Source organism: Pyrus communis, chromosome 1 (genome assembly GCF_963583255.1).
Source record: "Pyrus communis chromosome 1, drPyrComm1.1, whole genome shotgun sequence".
NCBI classification, from domain to species: domain Eukaryota; kingdom Viridiplantae; phylum Streptophyta; class Magnoliopsida; order Rosales; family Rosaceae; genus Pyrus; species Pyrus communis.
Genome location: NC_084803.1, coordinates 35,955,446 through 35,976,295, shown reverse-complemented (window position 1 = coordinate 35,976,295; position 20,850 = coordinate 35,955,446). Strand labels below are relative to the sequence as shown.

At 36.8% G+C, this 20,850-nt stretch overlaps 1 protein-coding gene across 1 annotated transcript; it reads right to left on the bottom strand.

Annotated features, from left to right (window-relative positions):
- Positions 1 to 268: 268 nt before the first annotated feature.
- On the bottom strand, positions 269 to 1,614 carry LOC137728567 (uncharacterized). The gene has a single exon (XM_068467320.1). It carries the CDS (start codon positions 1,556 to 1,558, stop codon positions 302 to 304), a length of 1,257 nt encoding a protein of 418 aa, XP_068323421.1. The 5' UTR covers positions 1,559 to 1,614; the 3' UTR covers positions 269 to 301.
- Positions 1,615 to 20,850: the final 19,236 nt, after the last annotated feature.

The window sequence follows — 20,850 nt, the reverse complement described above, 5'->3', positions numbered from 1 at the left end:
AAATTAAGAAGATATGATACCTTGCTAGCTATATACAACGATATATAATTGAACTACTGATGATGCATCATATTAGTTACATATTGTCACGATTTTATAATTTCTTACCTCGATTATATTCTCACTGCATGATTGAATGGTGAGTGAAAAAAACAACAGCAGCTATATATGTAGGCTCTTCATTATCACCACCCGCGCCGCCCCCTGCACCCCCCCCCCCCCCCCCACCACCACCACCACCACCAAGGCCAACGGCTCTCCTTCAAGCAGTAGTACTAGGACCAGCTAGCATCAACATTATCTAGTGATCTGAAGTCGGAGAAATCCACGAGTCCACCGCACCTTCACCTCTAATAGTAGAATTAACATTATTCATCTCCAAACACTTGTCCAAACTAGGCCTCAAATGGTAATCTTGTGATGATAATCCCCCATCACTTGATCCAAGTACTCCATGATCCCTCCAGCCATCATTGCCATCTGAAGCTGCCACGTGCCTGTCGTCTATTGATCCACTACCGAGCTGGTTTGTGTTAACATATGGTGATGATCCATGATGGTTCAGAGCCAAATGGCCCTCAAGTGATGAATGCATGGCTAAATTACCAATTACTCCGTGGGGGCTAGGTCTTGCCCCAAAATTGGGCACACTGACGGAAGAGTGAAATGGAGGAGGCTGCTGCGGTAGGGATTGGAATGTTAAAATAGGGTTTTGCATGTTTTGGAAGAGGCCTTGATTTTGATGATGATCAGATAGTAATTGGTAATTAGTTGAACTAAAATTAACGTTGTTGTTACTATTATTATTACTAGTAGCAATATTGGTAGCATCAACCATAGCACTATTATTATTGTTCATCATCATCAACAATGAAGAAATAGAACTAGAAGAAGAAGAAGATAGAAATGGGGTTGGCGGATGGACCTTTTGAGCCAAAGGGCGTAAAGGGTGGAGAGGTGACCTTATTCCGGAGCCAAACAGTTCGAGCCTTCGAGCGTATGGTGATGACGATGAGGCTGAAAATGGGGGTGCTGGGAAGCCAGTGAACTCCTGCACCATTGCTCGGAAATTTGACGTGTCGGTGGTGAGCACAGTGGTAGGTGCCCTCCTAGAAGCTCTTGTCCTCTTCTTTGTGATCCGGGTGGCAACGGGGTTGGTCTGTCCTCCTCTTGAAGAAGCTAAGAGAGCTTGAGTAGTAGTTGATGAAGATTGTGGGTTGGGAACTGGGTTGGTGGAGTTGGGTTGATTGGATCTTGAATTGGGGATGAAATTTGGGTTTGATGAGTTCCGTTGGGGTTGAGACAATGCTGTGTGGAAATGATCATAAGTATAATTGTGAGATGAGAGATGATGATCAAAAAGTGTTGTGTTAGTGGGTTGGGGGTTATGGTTTTGGTAATGAGAAGGGAGAGAAGGGTGCACTATTGGGTCGGAGGAACCAAACAATTGGGTCGGAGAATTCAAGTAACCCGGGATCGAACTGGGTCTTGAGATTTCATGGTCTTGATCTTCACCACCACTTGAAGATTGCATACTTCCACTATTATCAGAATCCATGGCTAGCTAAGAACAAGAACATGGAGATGGTCACAAGTAATATGGAGAGAGAGAGAGAGAGATTATGAGGGTAGTGGGAAAAAAATGCATGGTGAAGTGAGTGGAAAAGTGATATATATATATATATCTCATATCTCCTTGTCTAAGAACAGCATTTTGAGAGAGAGGAACATGTCTTTATCATTGAAGCCCGGAAGCAAAATCTTTTCCTGGTCTCAGTTGGAGAGAGCCAAAGTTTCTATTAAAAGGAGAGAATATATAAAAACTGATGGATGGATGGATGGATAGGCTTTTCTTTTCTTCTTCCTTTTTGTTTTTTGATTTCTTTGGAAACTACTTTTTTCTGTGTTTCTTTTTTCCCTTTACGTTTTAGAGAGATGAACTGCTAGGGTTTCAGAAAAGCAAAAGAGAAATGAAAGAGTAAAGAAAGGTTATTTATTTAGCCTTTCAGATATTAAGACAAAGAGAGAGGGCCTCAATTCTCAAAAATTAGAAAGATCCTCCATTTCTAGAGAGAGAGAGAGAGAGAGAGAGTGTGTGAGTGTGTCTGTGTGTGTCTGTGTGTGCAGGGTGGGGTCGCCATTGGAGTAGGAAAAAGGAGGGTGCCGATGGCTGGCAACGGGTCAAACTCAGAGAGAGAGAGAGAGAGAGAGCGGTTGAATTTGATAGGAAGGGGTATGAAAGTTAAAAAGGTTGGAAATTCATAAATTAATTTATAATTATTTTTAGAGGGATTTACCAAAAATATTGGGATTAATTTACCTAACCCAAGTAATTAAATCAAATGAATAAAAAAAATGAAATGAGCTACTTAGTACTACGATCGAGTAGTATTACTATTCACTTATAAGTAAGAGGTTTTAGGTTTCATTCTCATCAAAAGTAAATTTGAACTACATTAGTGCTAGCCTATTGTGAGGCTTCACTCGCTCTCCCATCCCAAAATAATATCGTTTATTAAACAAAAGTGAAATGAAGAATTTGCTAGATACCTAAAGGAAAGAGGAAGGCAAGCTAATAACTAAACTGGGTAAAGGATAGAAGTGAACGAAACCGCTACCTCCCCTAGGCTCGATCTCCATCAGTATTACTGTTTTCAAGCTTCTCTCTACTCCTCTAGGATCGATCTCCATCAGTATTACTGTTTTCGAGTTTCTCTCTACTCTCTTATCTCTTATCTCTTTGCCTATTTGTTTTCCATGTTTATACGGAAAATGATCAAATGAACTAGTTTAGGTACAATAACAAGCTTTGGGATAATAACCTATTCTCTCTTTTCATCATCACTTAAGTGTGTGTATATAGATATATCCTTTTCTATAATCTTTTTTTATCATACACATGGTATGTATTATACATCAACTTTTGACCAAGTCCAAATTTAGAAACAAAATCCAAGTTATAGTGGAGACAGAAAAGAAAATTTTGTCAAAGAAGAAACGATATAATATTTATTTGATGAAAAGATTAGATTTTGATAGAGGTTTTCAAATTAAATTTGAACAAACGACCCGTCGAATGAAGCTGGTGGATGAGGTATAGTGACGGATTCATGATTTGAATTTTAGGGTCTTTTAATATTAAAGTACAAGTTTTTAGGTATAAACAGAGGGCGAAGCACTCTATTTTTTTTTTTTTTTTTTTCAGTTTATTCACTAAGGCATTTTGTTAAACATTTGGTGGGCTTGTTATCGTCAGCCAAACCATGTTACACATATGTCAACAGATATCGACATATGTCGAAGCAAACTGATGAATGATTTCGAGAGACCTTTTCAAGTGTCGTCGACACAACCTATCAATATATGCCTAGCAAGCATTACATTAAACATTTGGTAGGTACAAAGGGGACCCATACCAAACATTCAGAGGGTGCTCATAAGACCTTCTCATGTATATTTTTCGAACTACAGGTGGTCCTGGGACCACTTTGGTCTCAATGTACATCCATCCCTGGTCGGGTCTAAATCATTATATCCATGACGAACGATTGGCCCTATCAAGCCCATGACACATGGGTAGAATCGAACTCCCTATTTGCTAAGTATCGAGAGAATGTCACCGAAACACGGGACGGTACGCCTACGTTATTGTAGAAGTGGAAGGAAGTTTTTTTATTTTTTGCTTTTTTTTTGTTTTTTTGTTTTTTCCCAAATGTCGCTCTACTTTAATAATGACATATAATGTATGTGTTTGTGTTCTAGACACACTGAAAAACTCTCCTATCTACTAATTACTTTATATTTAAAAACCTAAATCAGTTTTCTTTTTTAATAACAACATCTTAACTACTTGGTTATATAATTAGTTTTGGCAAATGACGTAACTGCTTACCTGATTAGAGATAATATCCGGGTGAATATAATGTGTAAAAGGACGTCCTTGTCATATTGTACGGAAGATTAAAATTAGAGTGATGTTATTCCCATCTTAATGTCTTATCTTCACACCCATCTTTTAATGAATTTTTTAATTACAAATTTGTCCATTTATAAACAGATTAATAAGGACATTAATTATCTTGTTTTGCTTAATTTAAAATTTAAAAAAAAAAAAAAAAGATTGGGCATGAGAGACAATTTGTCTACCTTAAACCCTAACTCATATTTTCATCTCCTTTCATTTAGAGAAAGTAAAAAAATAGCAATGGACTTAGAAGATGACTTTTTCATTAAACAGGTAGAAGAGGTAGAAGATTGTGTTTCCATTGAAATGGTAGAAGAATAATTTGTGTGTAGGTCATTTGAATTTGTCAATCGTATTTTTAAATTTGTTGTTGTTGAATTCTTTTGAATTTGGATACCTGTGTCGTTTCAATTTGAATTTGCAGACCTTAGTGGTTTTCATTTACATATTATTTGTTATATTTTTTAAGAAACAATTTTATAATTTCATATGTATGTATATATTAAAGATTATTTTGGGAATAATAGTGGGTGGGGAAATAGCATTTTAATTTTTTAACTTTTTAAGGTGTGTGTGATTATAATGTGGGTGTGAAAATAAGACAATAAGGTGCGTCTATTAGCTCTCTAAAATTATTATTGTTTTTAATGGCTATTGGCCTGCCCTATTTAAAAATTCAAATCCTCGGGCTTGCAGTCTACCATGCCCTTAAGGAATGCATTTTACTTGTTATTTTGTATGGATTGCACTTCCAGACGCACTACTTGTACCATTCCGATAGCTGCCATAACCATTCATATATTGACTTAATGCACATGTGATTAGAATATGGCTTCTTGGGATACATTACAAGGGACTGAGATTCTCTCCAAATTCCTTCCATCCTGATTTTTCGAATCCTTCAGTTCTGGAGCTGGAGAAAAAGAAATGGAGAATAAGGAAGAAGGTGAATAGGAGAAGGTGAACATGGAAGAAAATGAACAGGTGAAGGTGAACAAGAAATTAATTTATGGCCATTCAATTTTCGGTTGAACTGACAGGATTGAAGGATCCGTAAAATCTAGATAGAAGGGATCTAGAGAGGATCCTATTCCCATTACAAGGGTGTGTACCCTAATTTCCCTTCATGTTCTTGTATTATTGGTGTACATGTCTTTGGCAAAAAGAAGTTAATAAAATTACAAACGGTTGATCGCAAATATGATTTTAATAACTTTAACTTTGAGAAACTCTTTTCTACAGATGCAACGGTAACAGGTACTGTCAAAAAAATTATATATGCAATGCTTGCAGTCGGGAAGCAATGCACCATTTTCAAGTAATTCAATACGTTAATAGACGTCTTCATTTCTTTGGAAAATGCTTTCGTAAAAGTTTGAACTCTATAAATAATGCACCCCCATTGCTGGAACCAAATTCGCACACATCTGGGGACGGAGGCGAGATCCAGTCAGACTAGCCCATGATCTCCGATGAAGGGAGAATGGGGTTGATTGAGGGGTGTGGTTGAATCTAAATAGGAATGCATACATATTTTTGGGGTGGGGAATTAAACTACAGGTGTAGTTCTAAGAAAGAATAGTGTAAACCTTCATTGACAGATAGCCTATGGTAGGGCGTTGAGAGATGAGTTTTCCATGGATGTGTCTACGTGTGGACGGCAGCATAAGGGCCTCTGTTAAGCATCAAGAGAATATGTGTGCAGAAGTCTGAGATAAAGATTGTTAAGAAGATCGATGTTCCTCTGATAAATACTCAGGCTATAGTATTTATAGGGATCTTGAGAGTCCTTTGTAGGAAAGTAATCTTCAACAAATTGGAAGACTATCTACGAGGAAATCTAGGATAAGATAACCAATCATTCTAGAATCATGATTGCCTTGCCTAATCCCTAAGATATTCTAATTTGACTTGGATTAGGGTTTTATTTCTTAAGAGGCAAGTAATATCTTTAATAGGCCTAAGACTAGCTTTTCGGACTATGCTCCATTGGCTTTGGGCATTCCTGTCCTTTTCGCTATGTGTCATGGGCCCAAAAAATCATGGTCCACATTGCCCCTAACTACACTTATGAGAGTGTGCTCCGCTTCAAAGATGGACAGTTACCAATAACCTTTGAGTGAATCATCCCAAAATAACTTCTCCAGAACTCTCAATCCTGGTTCGAGGCTATGCTGCTTCTAAGCTCTCCTCACTTTCACGGAATGCACGTCAAAATAACCTTCAAACTTCTTGTTAATCCAGAGCTAGCCAAGTTCAGCTAGTCCTATTTGCTTGTCTTTAAATGGTTTGATCTTTTGAAGTTCTGAACCATATTGTAAACCCCTGGTCGGAGTTCCAAATAGATAGCTAAAAAGCTGGATACAAGGTGGAATACGCTTATATGTTCCTGAAAGAACTTAAATGCCTTCGGAATTTTTTTTTTTCAAGTTTATTTTACTCAAAAGCTTATTAGAGTGAAATACTTTGAGCTTTTCACCATTTGCTTCCTAATCATGGAATATAGTTTAATCCATCAATCTTTTCGAAGTAAGCTAACTCCGAAGTAAGGAGTACTAAGGCAAAATACGAGTAAGCTTGTCAGCCAAAGACAGAGCTCAAAAGCCCCCATCAATGACATTGATTTGGGAAAAATGTCAACTCTCAAACTTAGTGTTTATAAAGAGTCCCATCGTGATATATAAAGTTACGCCTTACTCTCATACCAGGTATTAAGTATTAAACTCATGCAAAATCTTTTGCCTAAACTTGCAGTAATGCATTGATCGGATTAAGGATAAGAAGGTGGCGAATTATACTTGGAATGGCCTCCAAATTTTAATGTTAGTTTGACATGTTTGAGTTGTTTTGTTTATTGATTTCGTTTGTTCTTTCACATTGTCGTCATTCTATGTAAGAGGATTTCAATAACGCAACATATAACCAAGAAGGAGCTTATTTCTCAGTCCGAATTATGTCCATCCCTAGTGAATTCTTAAACAAAAGTTCGTTAGATACGTGGTCGCCTACATGTGGGTTGGAAACACTTTTTGAATCCTTTTGCCAAACCCTATTCGTTGGACATGAGTGTTCCGATTAGACTACATTTATCTGGCTTTGCTAAAGTACTTCCACATATCAGAACTCCATTGGAATAAAATTCCTCTTGAAGATTTCTTATTCTAGATGCCTCATTCGGCCATGCTTAACACATGGTGCTACAAAACATACTTGACTTAGTATACTAGTCTGGGATAGAAGTAGTCGCATTCAGAGTCGGAGTTCAGTGCCACCCTCAGATGATTTTCAGATCGACCTTTTTACTATTTCTCAAATGGTGTAGAGCTCAGGTTTGAATGTTATAACCCACAACCTTTATGGTTGTATAATATTTCCGAAGGCCAGATGGTGCACTGGACTTCCAGGCCAGCTCGCCAATCCCAACCGCCTTTATTACAACTCAAGTCTCTTAAGTTGTTAACCAATGCCGCTCGGGATGGGCTAAAAGAGACTCATCTAACGACTTTGAATTTTTAGACTTGTAATCTTGCGAAGTTTCAAAACTCTTCATAATTATGGAATTTAGGGTATTCCATATACTGTTATGAGTGGTATAAGAAAGAACAAACAATGGCGTGCAAGAAGCTAAAAAGATCATTCCTAGCTTTGGGTCTCCTGTCCTAGATATGCATATAATCGTGTATATAATTAAATAATTAAAAGTAATTATCTCTTGTAACATTACCATGGTTTGGACCAAGGTTGTTCACCCGTCGGATAAGCCTTTGAGTTGTTTCCCACATACGTCTTTGATGATGCCTTTGAGAATCCTAAAGGATATCTTGAAGTAGATATTGCACTCTTTCAGGAGTTATGATTACTTGCAGTGCAAGTCAATTCCTAGATTGTAGGAACTCCAAGACTTATAAAGATCTTATTATACCCATATCGGGATCAAATCGTGTGTCATGCAAAACAAGCATGGTTATTCCAGCAGAGTCACTCGAACTTCGCTTATTAGCCTTAAGCATGGTGATAGTTACATCGCTGATTCGTCTGATCTAGCCCGCTCAGAGCTATTAAGTCTATAACCGGACTTCTGAGGTAATGTCATTTTGATCAACCACTTACTCCGGCCTTGGAAAATCATGGTCCCACAATTCTCCTAACTATGTATCTAAAAAACAACTTATTCCCCCTAAGGATTTATGGTTTTCTATAGACCATGCCTTTTGGAGTAAGCTGGAGTACGTATCCTTTGGTCTTCTAACTTCGTATGGTAATCCAATTCTTTATGGTGTAGTGGACACGTTCCGCATTCAGTGGCACAATCTCGAGTGTCGTGTCATAAAGAATGCAATGATGAAACTTTGTGTTCATTAGGTGTGCACAAAAAACAAAAAACTAACTCTGATACTCTTCACTAACGTTTATCCGTCGAAGTCGTTGATTCCCAAGGAAACTGGCCCGTTGTGCAGGGTTTGATATGAATGTGGAGGGAGAACTTGAGAAATTCTGTAGAGAATTCTAGCTTGTGCTATGAGTGGTAAAACGGCGCTATCGTCTTCCATGTAGCTTGTAATTGGGTTCTGCAAAATGCTACGTAAGGTTGAAATTCGTATCTTCACGATTACTTCTAAAAGCAAACTCAATTTTCTTCGAGTAGTTATAGTTTAATTTGGGAAGTTGCATGTGCTTCTGCGACGCTCTACCTATGCTAGCTTGCTGTTCAACTACTTTGTGTGCTAGACTTGAGATCATTATTTCTTTTAGAAAATATAGTAAAATAAACACATTATAGCTCACTTCTTACCTTTCCAAGAATATATGGCATGTCACTTGAAAAAATCTGGAAGGCCTTGAAATCTTTGTATTCCCACAGCCACCCAATTCTAGCGAGAATGCAACTTAATCTGTCTGCATATGTAAAACTAGAAGGATTGGCTGTGTAGAAAATTCTGAAATTTAGATATAGCGATCTTAGGTGCCTTAGTTTCCATCTTCAACTAGCTTTGTGTCGAAATTTATATGGGAAGTCAGTTTTTGTTGAAAAATCGTTCAAGTGCATAGAATGGTTTTTTGGCACAACTACATTGCCCCCTAAGCATCACGAGCACTTACCCCAGCCAGAGTGTTGATAGACTTGATTGAGTTGCATGTAAACTTCAGACGAGAGGTTTACTAGTCAAACTTGTGATGAGGTATTGGTTCACACAGAGCAAAATTTGCCCTTGCTTCTTGGATTGGGAGCTCTTTGTGAATCAGGTCTATTCTCGGCGAATTTGCTCGGATACGCTTTTCTCTAAGTCCTAGGATTATCACTTTTTGAAGTTACAAGATGAGTGATGAATAAAGTTATAACAATAATCAAATTAGCCAAGGCTCAGATAAAAAAGGATAAGCAACAATAATTGAAAATTAAATAACAATAACGATCAAGAAATGAGACTCTTCCATTTTTTGTAATTCCTTGTATTGTAGTATGATTGCTATGTTGCGTTGTAGAACCATCATGGTTTTTAGTTGAGTTTGGAATCCCGATGGAACTTGAGACTTAGTTTTGGAGTTGAACTTTTATGCCTTTTCTAGGGGTTACTTGCCTCTAGTGTACTTCTCTTCATGTTGAGATCATGCCATATTCGTCAGAAAGGTTGTGTCGTTGTCGGATTACTGGCTCACTATAATGGTGTTGAACTGAATTAGTCCAACACCGCAGGATCTAAAAGGCATAAGGGATGTGCAATTAGCACATATCTCTTCCGCAAAATGATAACAAATAGTCAAGTCAGACTCTTTGTTTCACGGTAAAGTGATTTAAGCTTTTCGAAGTAATGAGATTTAGAGCAAAATAAATAAAGGTATTGGAAACCCCCTTTTGTGTTTTTCTTGAAAAATCTAGGCCTTGCAACAAAAATCTTCTCCATATCATACGGAGTTGGGGCTTGTGACTCTTCAATCAATCTTGAAGTAATTGTGACCGTCGTCCATGTTTTTTTGTTACTCAAGGATAGAATTTTTACCATTAAATCAGCTTTGATTTGGCCCCAAAAGGTCTTTTTTTAAAGCTTACGACGTCCTCAACATATCTTCAGAAGGAATCTTCCTCAAAATATGTCATCTTGACCTTCAAAGTACCTAAAACATCTAGAAATGTCAATCTAGAAAAGCTGGGCACTGGGCCTTCTTTTCTTCGCCACAGTCAAATCACTTCGAATTAAATTCTATAATTTTGATACAATTAACTTGAAAGGCCACACAAATCCACTCTAATTGGAGTTACTCAAAATTTCCTTCGTTTGATCACTCTTTTCCTAAAATAAATTCACATGTCGATAGTGTGATTTGGCAGGGGAAATGAATTTACTCTCAATGAAGGCACCAATTGTTAGATCCAAATTTGCGCACATCTATAGAAGATAGCAAAGATCTAGTCGGATTAGGCCATGATCTCTAATGAGGAGAGAATGAGGTTGATTGGGGGTGTGGTTAAATCTGAATAGGACTGCTTCATGGACGTGTCTGCGTGTAGATGGCGACGTAAGGGCCTTTGCTAGGCATCGAGAGAATATGTGTGTAGAAGTCTGAGAAGAAGATTGATAAAGAGATTGTTGTCCCTCTGATAAATACTTAGGCTAGAATATTTATAGCGATCTTGAGAGTCCTTGTTAGTGAAAGTAATCTCCATCAAATCAGAAGACTATCCAGGAGGAAATCTAGGATAAGATACCCAATCCTTCTAGAATCATGATTGCTTTGCCTAATCCTTAAGATATCATAATTTAACTTGGATTAGGGTTTCCTTTCTTAAGAGGCAAGTATAATATTTTCAATAGGCCTAAGTCTAGCTTACAAGAGTACACTCCATGGGCCTCAGGCAAATCCTTCTCGCCACGTGTAATGGGCCTAGAAAATCATGGTCCCATAATCATCAACATAAAAGAACTCACCTTTCTTGAGAAAGTTTTGAAGAAGATCACAACAATCTTTCAATTTATCATTGTCCATCAAATTCAACCTTTCCAAAGTGAACAAAAACTCAAAATGCATCATCATATGCTTGATATTCTTCAAACCTTATCTTTAGTGAACCAATAGCTTGAGCTATTATACATAAGAAGTTATGAACTATAAAAGATTCCTCCGCTGATTGTTGAACTGATTGAGATAACTAATCAAAGTGTCTTTTTTTACGAACTTCACGATTTTCTGAAAACACAAGAACATTCCCCATAAACTTTGATATAATAATGTTACATATTAGATAGTAATTTTATTGGGAGGCTTGTAAATTTTAGGGCCCTCTGCAATCGAACGTTTTGCTCCCCCCGCCCCCCAACTAACCCAACGCCTCTGACATTTAGCAGTAACTAATACAATAAAAAAACAAAAACAATTCTAACAAAAGCATATTGTTATGCAAATAAAGACCAAATACAAAATGTCTGACATTATTTATTGGATTAGTGAGTTACAACACACTATATCTCTAACAAGAAGGCTTTTAAATTGAAGAAGAGTTATGGGTTTAAGAAGTTTGAACTGGACAAGCCTTAACTGATGCACTATACTAAGAGCAACTCCACCCATAAAAAATGAGTTGGCCCAAGGTCCATTTAAGTCACCTAAATAAATAGTAATTGACTCCAATGAACAATAATTGGTCAAGTGCACCTTCATCCCTAAAAAAATGAGCTAAGCAAGAGTCTAGTCAATTCATATTAAAATATTATTAATTTTTTTTTATATAAAATAATTTTATTTTTAATTTCGGATAGAATTTTTAACCAATCTTGCCACGCCACGTGTCATTTTTCGAAAGTACAATTTTTATGAAAGATGGTTAGGTATTTATATATAAAAAAAATTATTTTTTGTATTTTTAAACAATTTTTTATTATGTTACTTAATCTGGACCATTGGATTTCAAAAAAAAAAAAAATTGAAATCCAATAACCCAAAAGTGGACACGTGGCCTTTAAGATTCTGATTTTTTTTTAATGTTGGAACGCGCGCCCAGGCGTCATGTAGGACGGTCTCTTGCGCAGTCCATTATGTGCTAGGCTCAAAGCTGGCCTCCACTTTTGGCTAGCCTATTGGGTGGGGTGGAGTGGGTTTTTGGGGAGGGGGGCTGGCCTAAAGAATAGACTTTGTTGGGCTAGCACATTTGTTAGGGGTGGAAGTGCTCTAAGAAGTTCAAACTAAGTTTTTAAGTATCGTTTATGTGTGTGTCGATCTATAACTGCCATTATCAAAAGTTGATGACAAAACTATCTTTCTCTCTCTTTTTATTTTTATACACAATCCTTGACTTGTGTTTTGGGCCTATAGCTGGGTTTTTAATTGAGTTTGGATCAATCCAACTTGGGGGTATGTGTGTGTGTGTGCGCGCGCTAGTATTAAAAAAAAGCTCAAAACATTAATCTATAAGCATACAAGCGAGTAATCACCTTCAAGTGATGGTGATATTCACCATCTTATTTATCATCGTTGGATGAGTTTAAATTTCTAGACCTATGTAGTAGATATACACAAATCTCAAAAGTTTAATTCATCCAATAGTAAAAAGCAGAGTGGTGAGCAATGCTACTTAAGGGTGGTGAGCTAAAATACAAACTTAATTATTAGTAAACCCCAGTAACACACACATATCATACAATAATTTATACAAAGATAATATACATATCATGACTCGTGTTTTTCTCATACACGTATTTAAAATTTAGGTTTTTAGGGCCACAATATTTTAAGGGTTGTTTAATTAGCACCTATATATTGTTGAATAGACCTCCTGTACTTTTTTTTTTAACAAACTGACACATCCCAACCCGAAATGTCCACCTGGACTTAGAATCGAGTTGTGCTGGCCAACATTTGGAAGGTGATGAAGCCATAAAGTGTAGTAAATAGGAAAATTTGAGAACATTTAAACCTAAAAGTGTGTAAATGTAAGAGTGTGCTTGCGAGTAGGAATGAACTCATTTCACACGTGATGTCAAAGTACAAGTAAAATACAGTAAAAGTAGAATAAGAATTATACCATCAAAGGTAATCTCATATTCCAACATTTGCCAAGAATCCTCTTCGACACGAAAGCTCTGCTACTAAAACCTAGAGGGGCGAAAAACAAGGGTGAGTGAGCCTAAAAATGAAGTTTTGTAAAATACTTTTTGAAAACATACAACCCTTCGCCGTAAAACAAGTATAGTTTCCAAATATAACATACTACATATAGTATGAAAATGCTTACCGTAACTAGCCGTACCTCAAAAATGCAATACTTCACAATAATTCGTAAATAAGCATATACTTCTAGTAATCACAATATCTCGCAGAAATAAACAAATCATATCAAGTGCTCATCAACATATGCTGACACATGAACTCATGCAGAGATATTCTGGCATGAGCATGACTGGGTTTAATAGTGATTTACACTTTAGTACTACAATAATGTGAAGATTGGTGCTATGCACATCACATCCAAGTTATAATTGCCTATAGCAATCTAGGACAAGACTAGCACCTACAATGGATCCAAAGTGAGTGTACGTTGCGATGTAAACATATACGTGAAGCCTGGCCCTGGCCTGGGCAAGTACAAACACCAATGTAGCACACAATGAACAAATAATGTAAATATGATCATGCGAGAAACCATTTAGTTGAGGAAGCTACCCGGGAGACGGATGAGTGCATGCGAGATCTTTATCCACGTTTGTTCTTTAACTATAATCCTCAGTAGTGTTGAAATTTCGGGGACGAAATTTTCTTAAGTGGGGTAGGTTGTGACGACCCGTCCTTGATTTTTTGTGTAATTTCCTTCCCAAGTGTGTAAAATGACGGATATGTCCTTTTTGGCAAAGTGGAATCCAACGCGGACGTTTATTGTTCAGCATTTATTTTATTTTTCCTATAATTGTAATTAAATAGTACTCGTTATTACGAACGCGTAAGCACGAGTTAGACTCGAATCGGATTAGTAACAAAGAAGTTACACTTAGTTAAAGTATGATAACAACAGGTAAAATTGTACACGTGTGTGCAAATTATTTTGTGTTGGCGAACATTGTTTTAGATAGGGTGAATTAGATATTTTTGTACTTGGAATTGTACAAAATTTGGACCTACTCTCAATTAAAAAACCAATTTCCTTCTCACCCCATCACCCAATCACACATCTCCCTACTTTTTCTCACCTATTCAATTACTCTCTCTCTCTCTCATCCAATAAAATTCTATCTTTCTCTCTGTCTCTTCTTCATCACTCTTACTCTGCACCTCTCTTTCTCTCTTCAACATAAGCCACCATCATCAAACATCACATATCGATATTCAAACCACCACCATTGTACTCTTCTCATCACCATGAGTCCATCCGTATAAGCCGATTAAAAAACGAGCGAGTTTTGACTTCCCAACTCGGAGCTGCAACTCGGATCAAGCTTCTTCTGCCACTTTCCGTCCGAGTTACGATGTTTTAGGAGTGTTAAAAGCCACTACACAACTTTCTGAGGTCCTTAGTCCAAGTTTGAAGCCAAGCCAACGTGAAAATACACGGTTTTGAGACGTCGAAATTAAGGCCGAGACTGTTAAGCCATTTTTCACCTCACTTTCCTTTTGGCTACGTGACCTTCTGGTGTCGGCCAGTATGCCTTGACTCTAGTTGGGGTGCGTCACAAACGATATTATCTATACTAAAGGGGATAAAATGAGCTTAGCCTCATAATAGGCTAGCAATAATATGATTATCCTACATTTACTTTTTAAATTAAGATTTATCTTAATACAGTTCATACTACCGATACATATGCCCCCCCCAAAAAAAAAAAAAAAAACCACACTGTCCAAAACCCTACATTAAAATTTATCTTAATTACGTCCTGCAATACAATTTTGATGCTAAGATTGAAAATTTGTGTAGTAGTGGTCTCTAAGAGATGTAAGAATGAGAGAATTTGTATAGTAGTGGTCTTTGAGAGATGTGTTAGCAATCTTAGGGTTAAGAATGAGAACACACTACGTACACCCAGTAACCCAATAATTGTCTTGTTCATAGTAGTAGTACCAACACCTCAAAAAGTTTTCATTACGTTTTTATATGCTTTCTGGTTTATTGAAATAATTTATTTCCATATGTTTTTTTGGGGGTAATTTAAATTATTTTCTGTACCTGGCGAGCACGGGATGGGCTGCAGAAAGTGAACATTTACATTCGATTTTGTAGAGGTTTAACGTTAATATTGTGGTGAATCGGAAACCTCTATGCGAGATTGGTGATAAACTGTTGATCACGAACTAGAATTTGGGTGCCCAAGTCACTAGCGCCCATATTTCTGTTGAAAAACTATGACTACTATGTCACGAATTGGACCAACAGAATCCTCTCTGGAACCTTTTGGTGAGGATTTTCGAGATCCGTAAATCATGTTCATTCACCGTACATCGTGTGGTCAGTTTTTGTCAGGTACTATTTGTATTTAATTTTAAATAAAAATATTTAAAATAATTTTTGACCGCACGATGTATGATAAACGGATATGATTCATGGATCTCCGGAATCCTCACAAAGAGAATCCGACGATGATTCAGATTTTGAATTGGAGGCGAAAGTGACAATGAGAGGTTGAAGAAAAATAATCTTAAGATACATGTTGAAATTGATTTGGGGTGTATTCGTAAAATAATATGTTTTCTTTAAAACATGATGGGGCTTAAATGATCATATCATATCAGGATATATCGTTATTTAATAATAACTTTGTATGTGGGTGTATTCAACAATATGGAGCTATTTTAATATAAATATGGAAAAGGATCCTACAGGTTATGTACGTTATTTAATAATAACTTTGTATGTGGGTGTATTCAACAATATATGGAGCTATTTTAATATAAATACAGAAAAGGATCCGGTGCAAATCCTTTTCTTGAGGATCCGGGAGATCCCGTGATCGTGATCATTTATTGTATATTGTGCGGTCAGTTTTTGTTAGGTACTATTTATATTTAATTTAAAATTTAAAATTTAAAATGATTTCTAACCACATGATGTATGATGAACGATCACCATCATGAGATCCCCTGGATCCCCAAGAAAAGGATCCGGCGAGGATCCTTTTCCTATAAATATGGGTGATACATATGAGCAAAAATGTTATTCTTACCATTTATTTGTACCATCATTTGTACAATTTTTTTAATAAAGATAAGGCCACATGTGTTAGTGAGCTTTATATGAGTGATAAACCATTTGCTACAATGTAGCGGCATCTCCCTTATGAAGCTCCTCTTACATACACACACGCGTGCACACACACTTAAATATAAACAATATATATATAGGGATAAGTATAAGGGACAAATATTTTTACAAATATTCTTACACTTCTTTGTAGCCTTTAGATTTTATAGCATTCAAGGGTTTTTATTAATTCATTAAATGACTTGGATATTTATGTGGATTTTAATTAATATTAAAAATAAAATAAAATTGAAGAGACATAAAATCTGGAAGAAAATTAAAACTAAAATTAAAAGGGGAAGAAACCCTAGCTATAATCGTGAAAATAAGAAAGGAAATCTGCAACCTCCATCTCTCCTAGGTCTGCAACCTCCATCTCTCCCAGATTTGCAACTTCCATGCCTTGAATCTTCATTATGTAAGCAAAATAAAACCCTAAATTCTATATTATTGTTCATATATGCAGGGTGATAAAATTAAGTTTTGTTAGTTCATGTGATTTATGATTTTTCTACTCTTAAATCGTTTTTTATTTTTTATTTTTTGGGTATTATTAGGATTATTTTTTTATAAAATGAAACAAGAGAGGCACTGCAAACCTCATCAACAAAGGAGAGATTTCATGTTTTTTTGTTATTAGGGTTCAAATGTTTTTTTTTTTTTTAATTCTATTAGATATTTGTTTTTAATTTAGATTAGCATTTTCCTTATTAATTCTTATCCACATCATCATTCAAGTCAATTAATGTTTAAAACTCTTCACATCACTCTTAGTCTAGACCATTGAATGTTATAAAATCTAAAGGCTACAACAAAGTGTAAAAATATTTGTTAAAATATCTGTACCTTGATTATGTATATATTACAACCATGGTCTTTGAGGAAAAATTTACAAATTAAAAAGTTGGGTTAATCTCAGTTTCCTATTATGAAGTTTTTGGGTTTTCAATATTTGATACATGAAACCACTCAGTATTATGGTCTGGTGGTATTCCTCTTCACTTGAAAGTGAGAGGTCGTAGGTTCGAATCTCGTGGATGGCGAATTCGATACCGAATTAGGCTGCTTATTATATGCCTTAGCCAAACTCCCCCTCCCCTTAGTATAAAGATGTTGATGTACTAAAAAAAAAAAAAAAAATTGATACATGAAGTTTTTTTTTGGGACACTTTCATACATTCATTAAGATTGCTGTTAAATCAGCCGTTAATTGGTGACATGGTGCTCACATGAACAACGATTGGGCGCCTGTGTCAATATGGGCCCATAAGACTATGAAAAAGTAAAAAAATTAAAAATTAAAAAATAAACAAATTAAATTTTTTTTTTTCTTCTCTTCCCTTGATCTCCACCATTAGGAGCTCCTTGAGCTCAGCAAGGATTTGCATCAACACCACTCTCTCACTCACCTCCGACGGCCTCTCCCTTTTCTTTCTAAAATCCTTCGTTGAATAACCATCGATACCTTCACCTTCTTCAATTGGCTTGACATTGACCTCACCCCATGCTGCTGAAGCGGCATATCCTACACGAACATCTCCGACTTCCATGACCCCTGCATCGTCGGAATCTCCCTATTCGGCCCACTACCACGGTCGCCCCCAGAAAGACTATTTCCAAATTTGCAACCGATTCGACGATGAAATGTCGGCGGACCTCGTAACCCTCGCACTCGGTACTAACAGCCCGTCTTCTTCTTGCTGCCACCAGCGATGATAGTGGGCAAAGATCGAATCGGCCAACGGCAGAGAGAATTGTGGGTGAGTGTGCAGGGATGGTAGTTACAGAGGCATGGGTGCAGAGGAGAAAATGAAGGGATAAGGGAGGGAGGGGTCGGGGTGGGTATGAGACAACCTAGAAAAAAAATTAAAATTAAAAAAAAATTAAAATTTTTAATAACTATGTGGGCTCACACATGGCGCTCAGTTATTGTTCACATAAGCGCCATATCACCAGTTAACGGTATTTAACAGCGACCTTAACAAATGTATGAAAGTGTCTCAAAATTATGAAGTTAGGTATCACTCTAGGACAAAAAAAACTTTATGTACCAAATGTTGAAAACCAACAAATATCAAGTAAACTGAAATTAACCTTAAAAAGTTCACTTTGTTGTAGGCATAATTTACTAAACAATTATGGAAGCCATATAGAGAGGGGGATGCGACACAGTAGAGAGAAAAAGAAAGATATGTAATTGTGAGGTGTGTATTGTATCACCCCATTGTGCCTTTATTTATAGTAGTAGGGAAGGTTAAATCCTTACCCTAATAGGATTACAACTCTAATAGGATAATATCTAACCCTAGAGAATATTCCAAGAAATACCTAAATACACTAGGATTTACATAATCACATTCCTAATCTAATAGGACTACAACACTCCCCCTTAAGTGTGTAAATACTCAAACAAATAGCGCATCAGGTTTTCAACGATGAGATAAGTACAGTTGATGAAGTCGTCGGCACAATGAGCGAATGTGAATCTTAGATCAACAAAAGAATGCATAAAAGGTAAAACTCACAAAATGTCGCTATGGTAAAACCCAAGGTTGGATAAAAACACATAGACTAAGTAGAAAAGTGAGAAGTTGCATTAAGTTAAAACTATACGTCTTCTGGATGCAAGTAGAAGAGCTCACAAATGAATGACTAGCCCAAGATGGGTGCCTGTTAGGTAGCAAAAACCTAGGGGGAAAAATCCTCTTAATCGTAAGGAAAAATAGTACATTATGATCAAGTGAGTATACTTCTGGATACTCTTCTTGAGTTTGACAGAACTTCTAAATGAGAACTACAGGCATTACATATGAATAGTTAGGCATACCAATTCCTCAGACAAGCTTCTAGAAGATTAATTTCGGTAGTGAAGTCGTGTAGAGGTCGACAAGGTTGATTGGGATCCGCTTGCATGACTTCAATCTCTTGATGCTTTGCAATGTAGATGTACAAGCAATATGTCTTGGCGTTGACTTCGTTGATGTATCATGTCTTGGTTAGGTTGATACATACGGCATAATCTTCATAGATCGTTGTTGAGACTTAACGATGGATGAAACAGCAAGTACTTTGAATATGCTCAACAAGAGCTCTCAGCCATGTCTCATGTGTGGCGAAGTGAAGTAAGGTGAGTCTTTGAACAGTTCAAAGATTTCGCAACTAAGGTCATATTGTGGACCTCCAAGATATTGCAATATCCCTAACGGTAAAGACATAACCATTCAGGGATGTGCCTTGTGCAGGTTTGATAAGTAATCATCGTCAACATAACAAACAAGGCAAACACCATTCTGAGGATCAAGGCGGTCAAATCAGTTTGGGATGCATTGGGATTAGCCCAAATCTGTAGTACCTTCGGGGTAGCTGGAAACATCTTTAATACCAATTCAGTGGATACGTGTAGGCACGATGCTACATCGTTACTAATACATCAACAGCGAAGGAGATGTCTTATCTTATACAATGAGCTAAGTACAACGCAGTGCAAAGTTGAACTCAAATATGGAACTTCGGATTCCACAACCTCTTCAAGGGTTTCATTTGCATATAGCGTATTAAAGATTATAGGTATACTAAAAAGGTAACACATTCGAGGTGTAGTTCGACTAGTAGACCAAAGTACCATCAAAACAACACTTGAACTTTAGGTCAAGGCATAAACGAGTTTTTCCAAGATCCATCATCTTAAATTATGTCTTCAGGTGCGAGTTAGTTTTGTTAAGCTCTTCCAGAGTCTTAGTGAGATTCATGTCATTTGACATAAACTGTAGCTCTAGTAAGTCAGAATAAGACTTCATAGTTTAACATGTAAGGGCATAATTTATATCCCTAACTGATCAAATAATCACTTAGATGGGTATACCACATCTACCAGATTGCTTCAATCCGTAAGTGAATGCCTCAAACGCCTTAAACGAGTTAAGAGGGTCTTCCATGGTTTAGAACTATTTGAACCAATCTATCATAGTGTAAAAACTACATGTCCAAACATACTTTGGTAGAAAATTAAACCTGGATTGTAATTCTGGTTGTCCAATCAGTTCTACGTTGTTACTAATCAACAAAACATGGTTCGATATCGTCACTTTTCATTTATATCGATAGCTACCATATAAATGAAAACATCATCGATGATAATCTCAGTTCAATCTCATCCAAACTAGTATATTAGACCAAGAACTTCAAGTATCGGAAGTAATCCGGATTGATCTCATAAGATGGAAATGATTTGAGGTAGCAATTGAGTATGGATTCATTATGGTGCCGTGATTTTCCTTTTCTAAGGAAGTGAATCCTATGAACCAAGTGATCTGTTGTGCTTCAAGTCGAGACAGATTGATTGGCTATTCGCAAGGGTACCAGACCATCCAACATGGACGATTAAACCATCCAACAAGGGCGGCACACCTTCCAAGGATGTTGACTCGACGTCCGTTAAGTACGTGTATCCTTGCAGGCATGTTTGCAGCTGGTATATGATCTCGTCACTTTAGCTAGATCAGAGAAATGTGTCTGGAACAACATTCTGAAAGCTAAAATACATCGCACTTGCTTATCACACTTGTGCAGTACAAAGATTAAGATGAGACATAGCAGGCAACGTCCACACAAATTCACACCGTTCTGCAGGATGGTGACTTTATTATCTCCCCTTAACGGTGGGAAG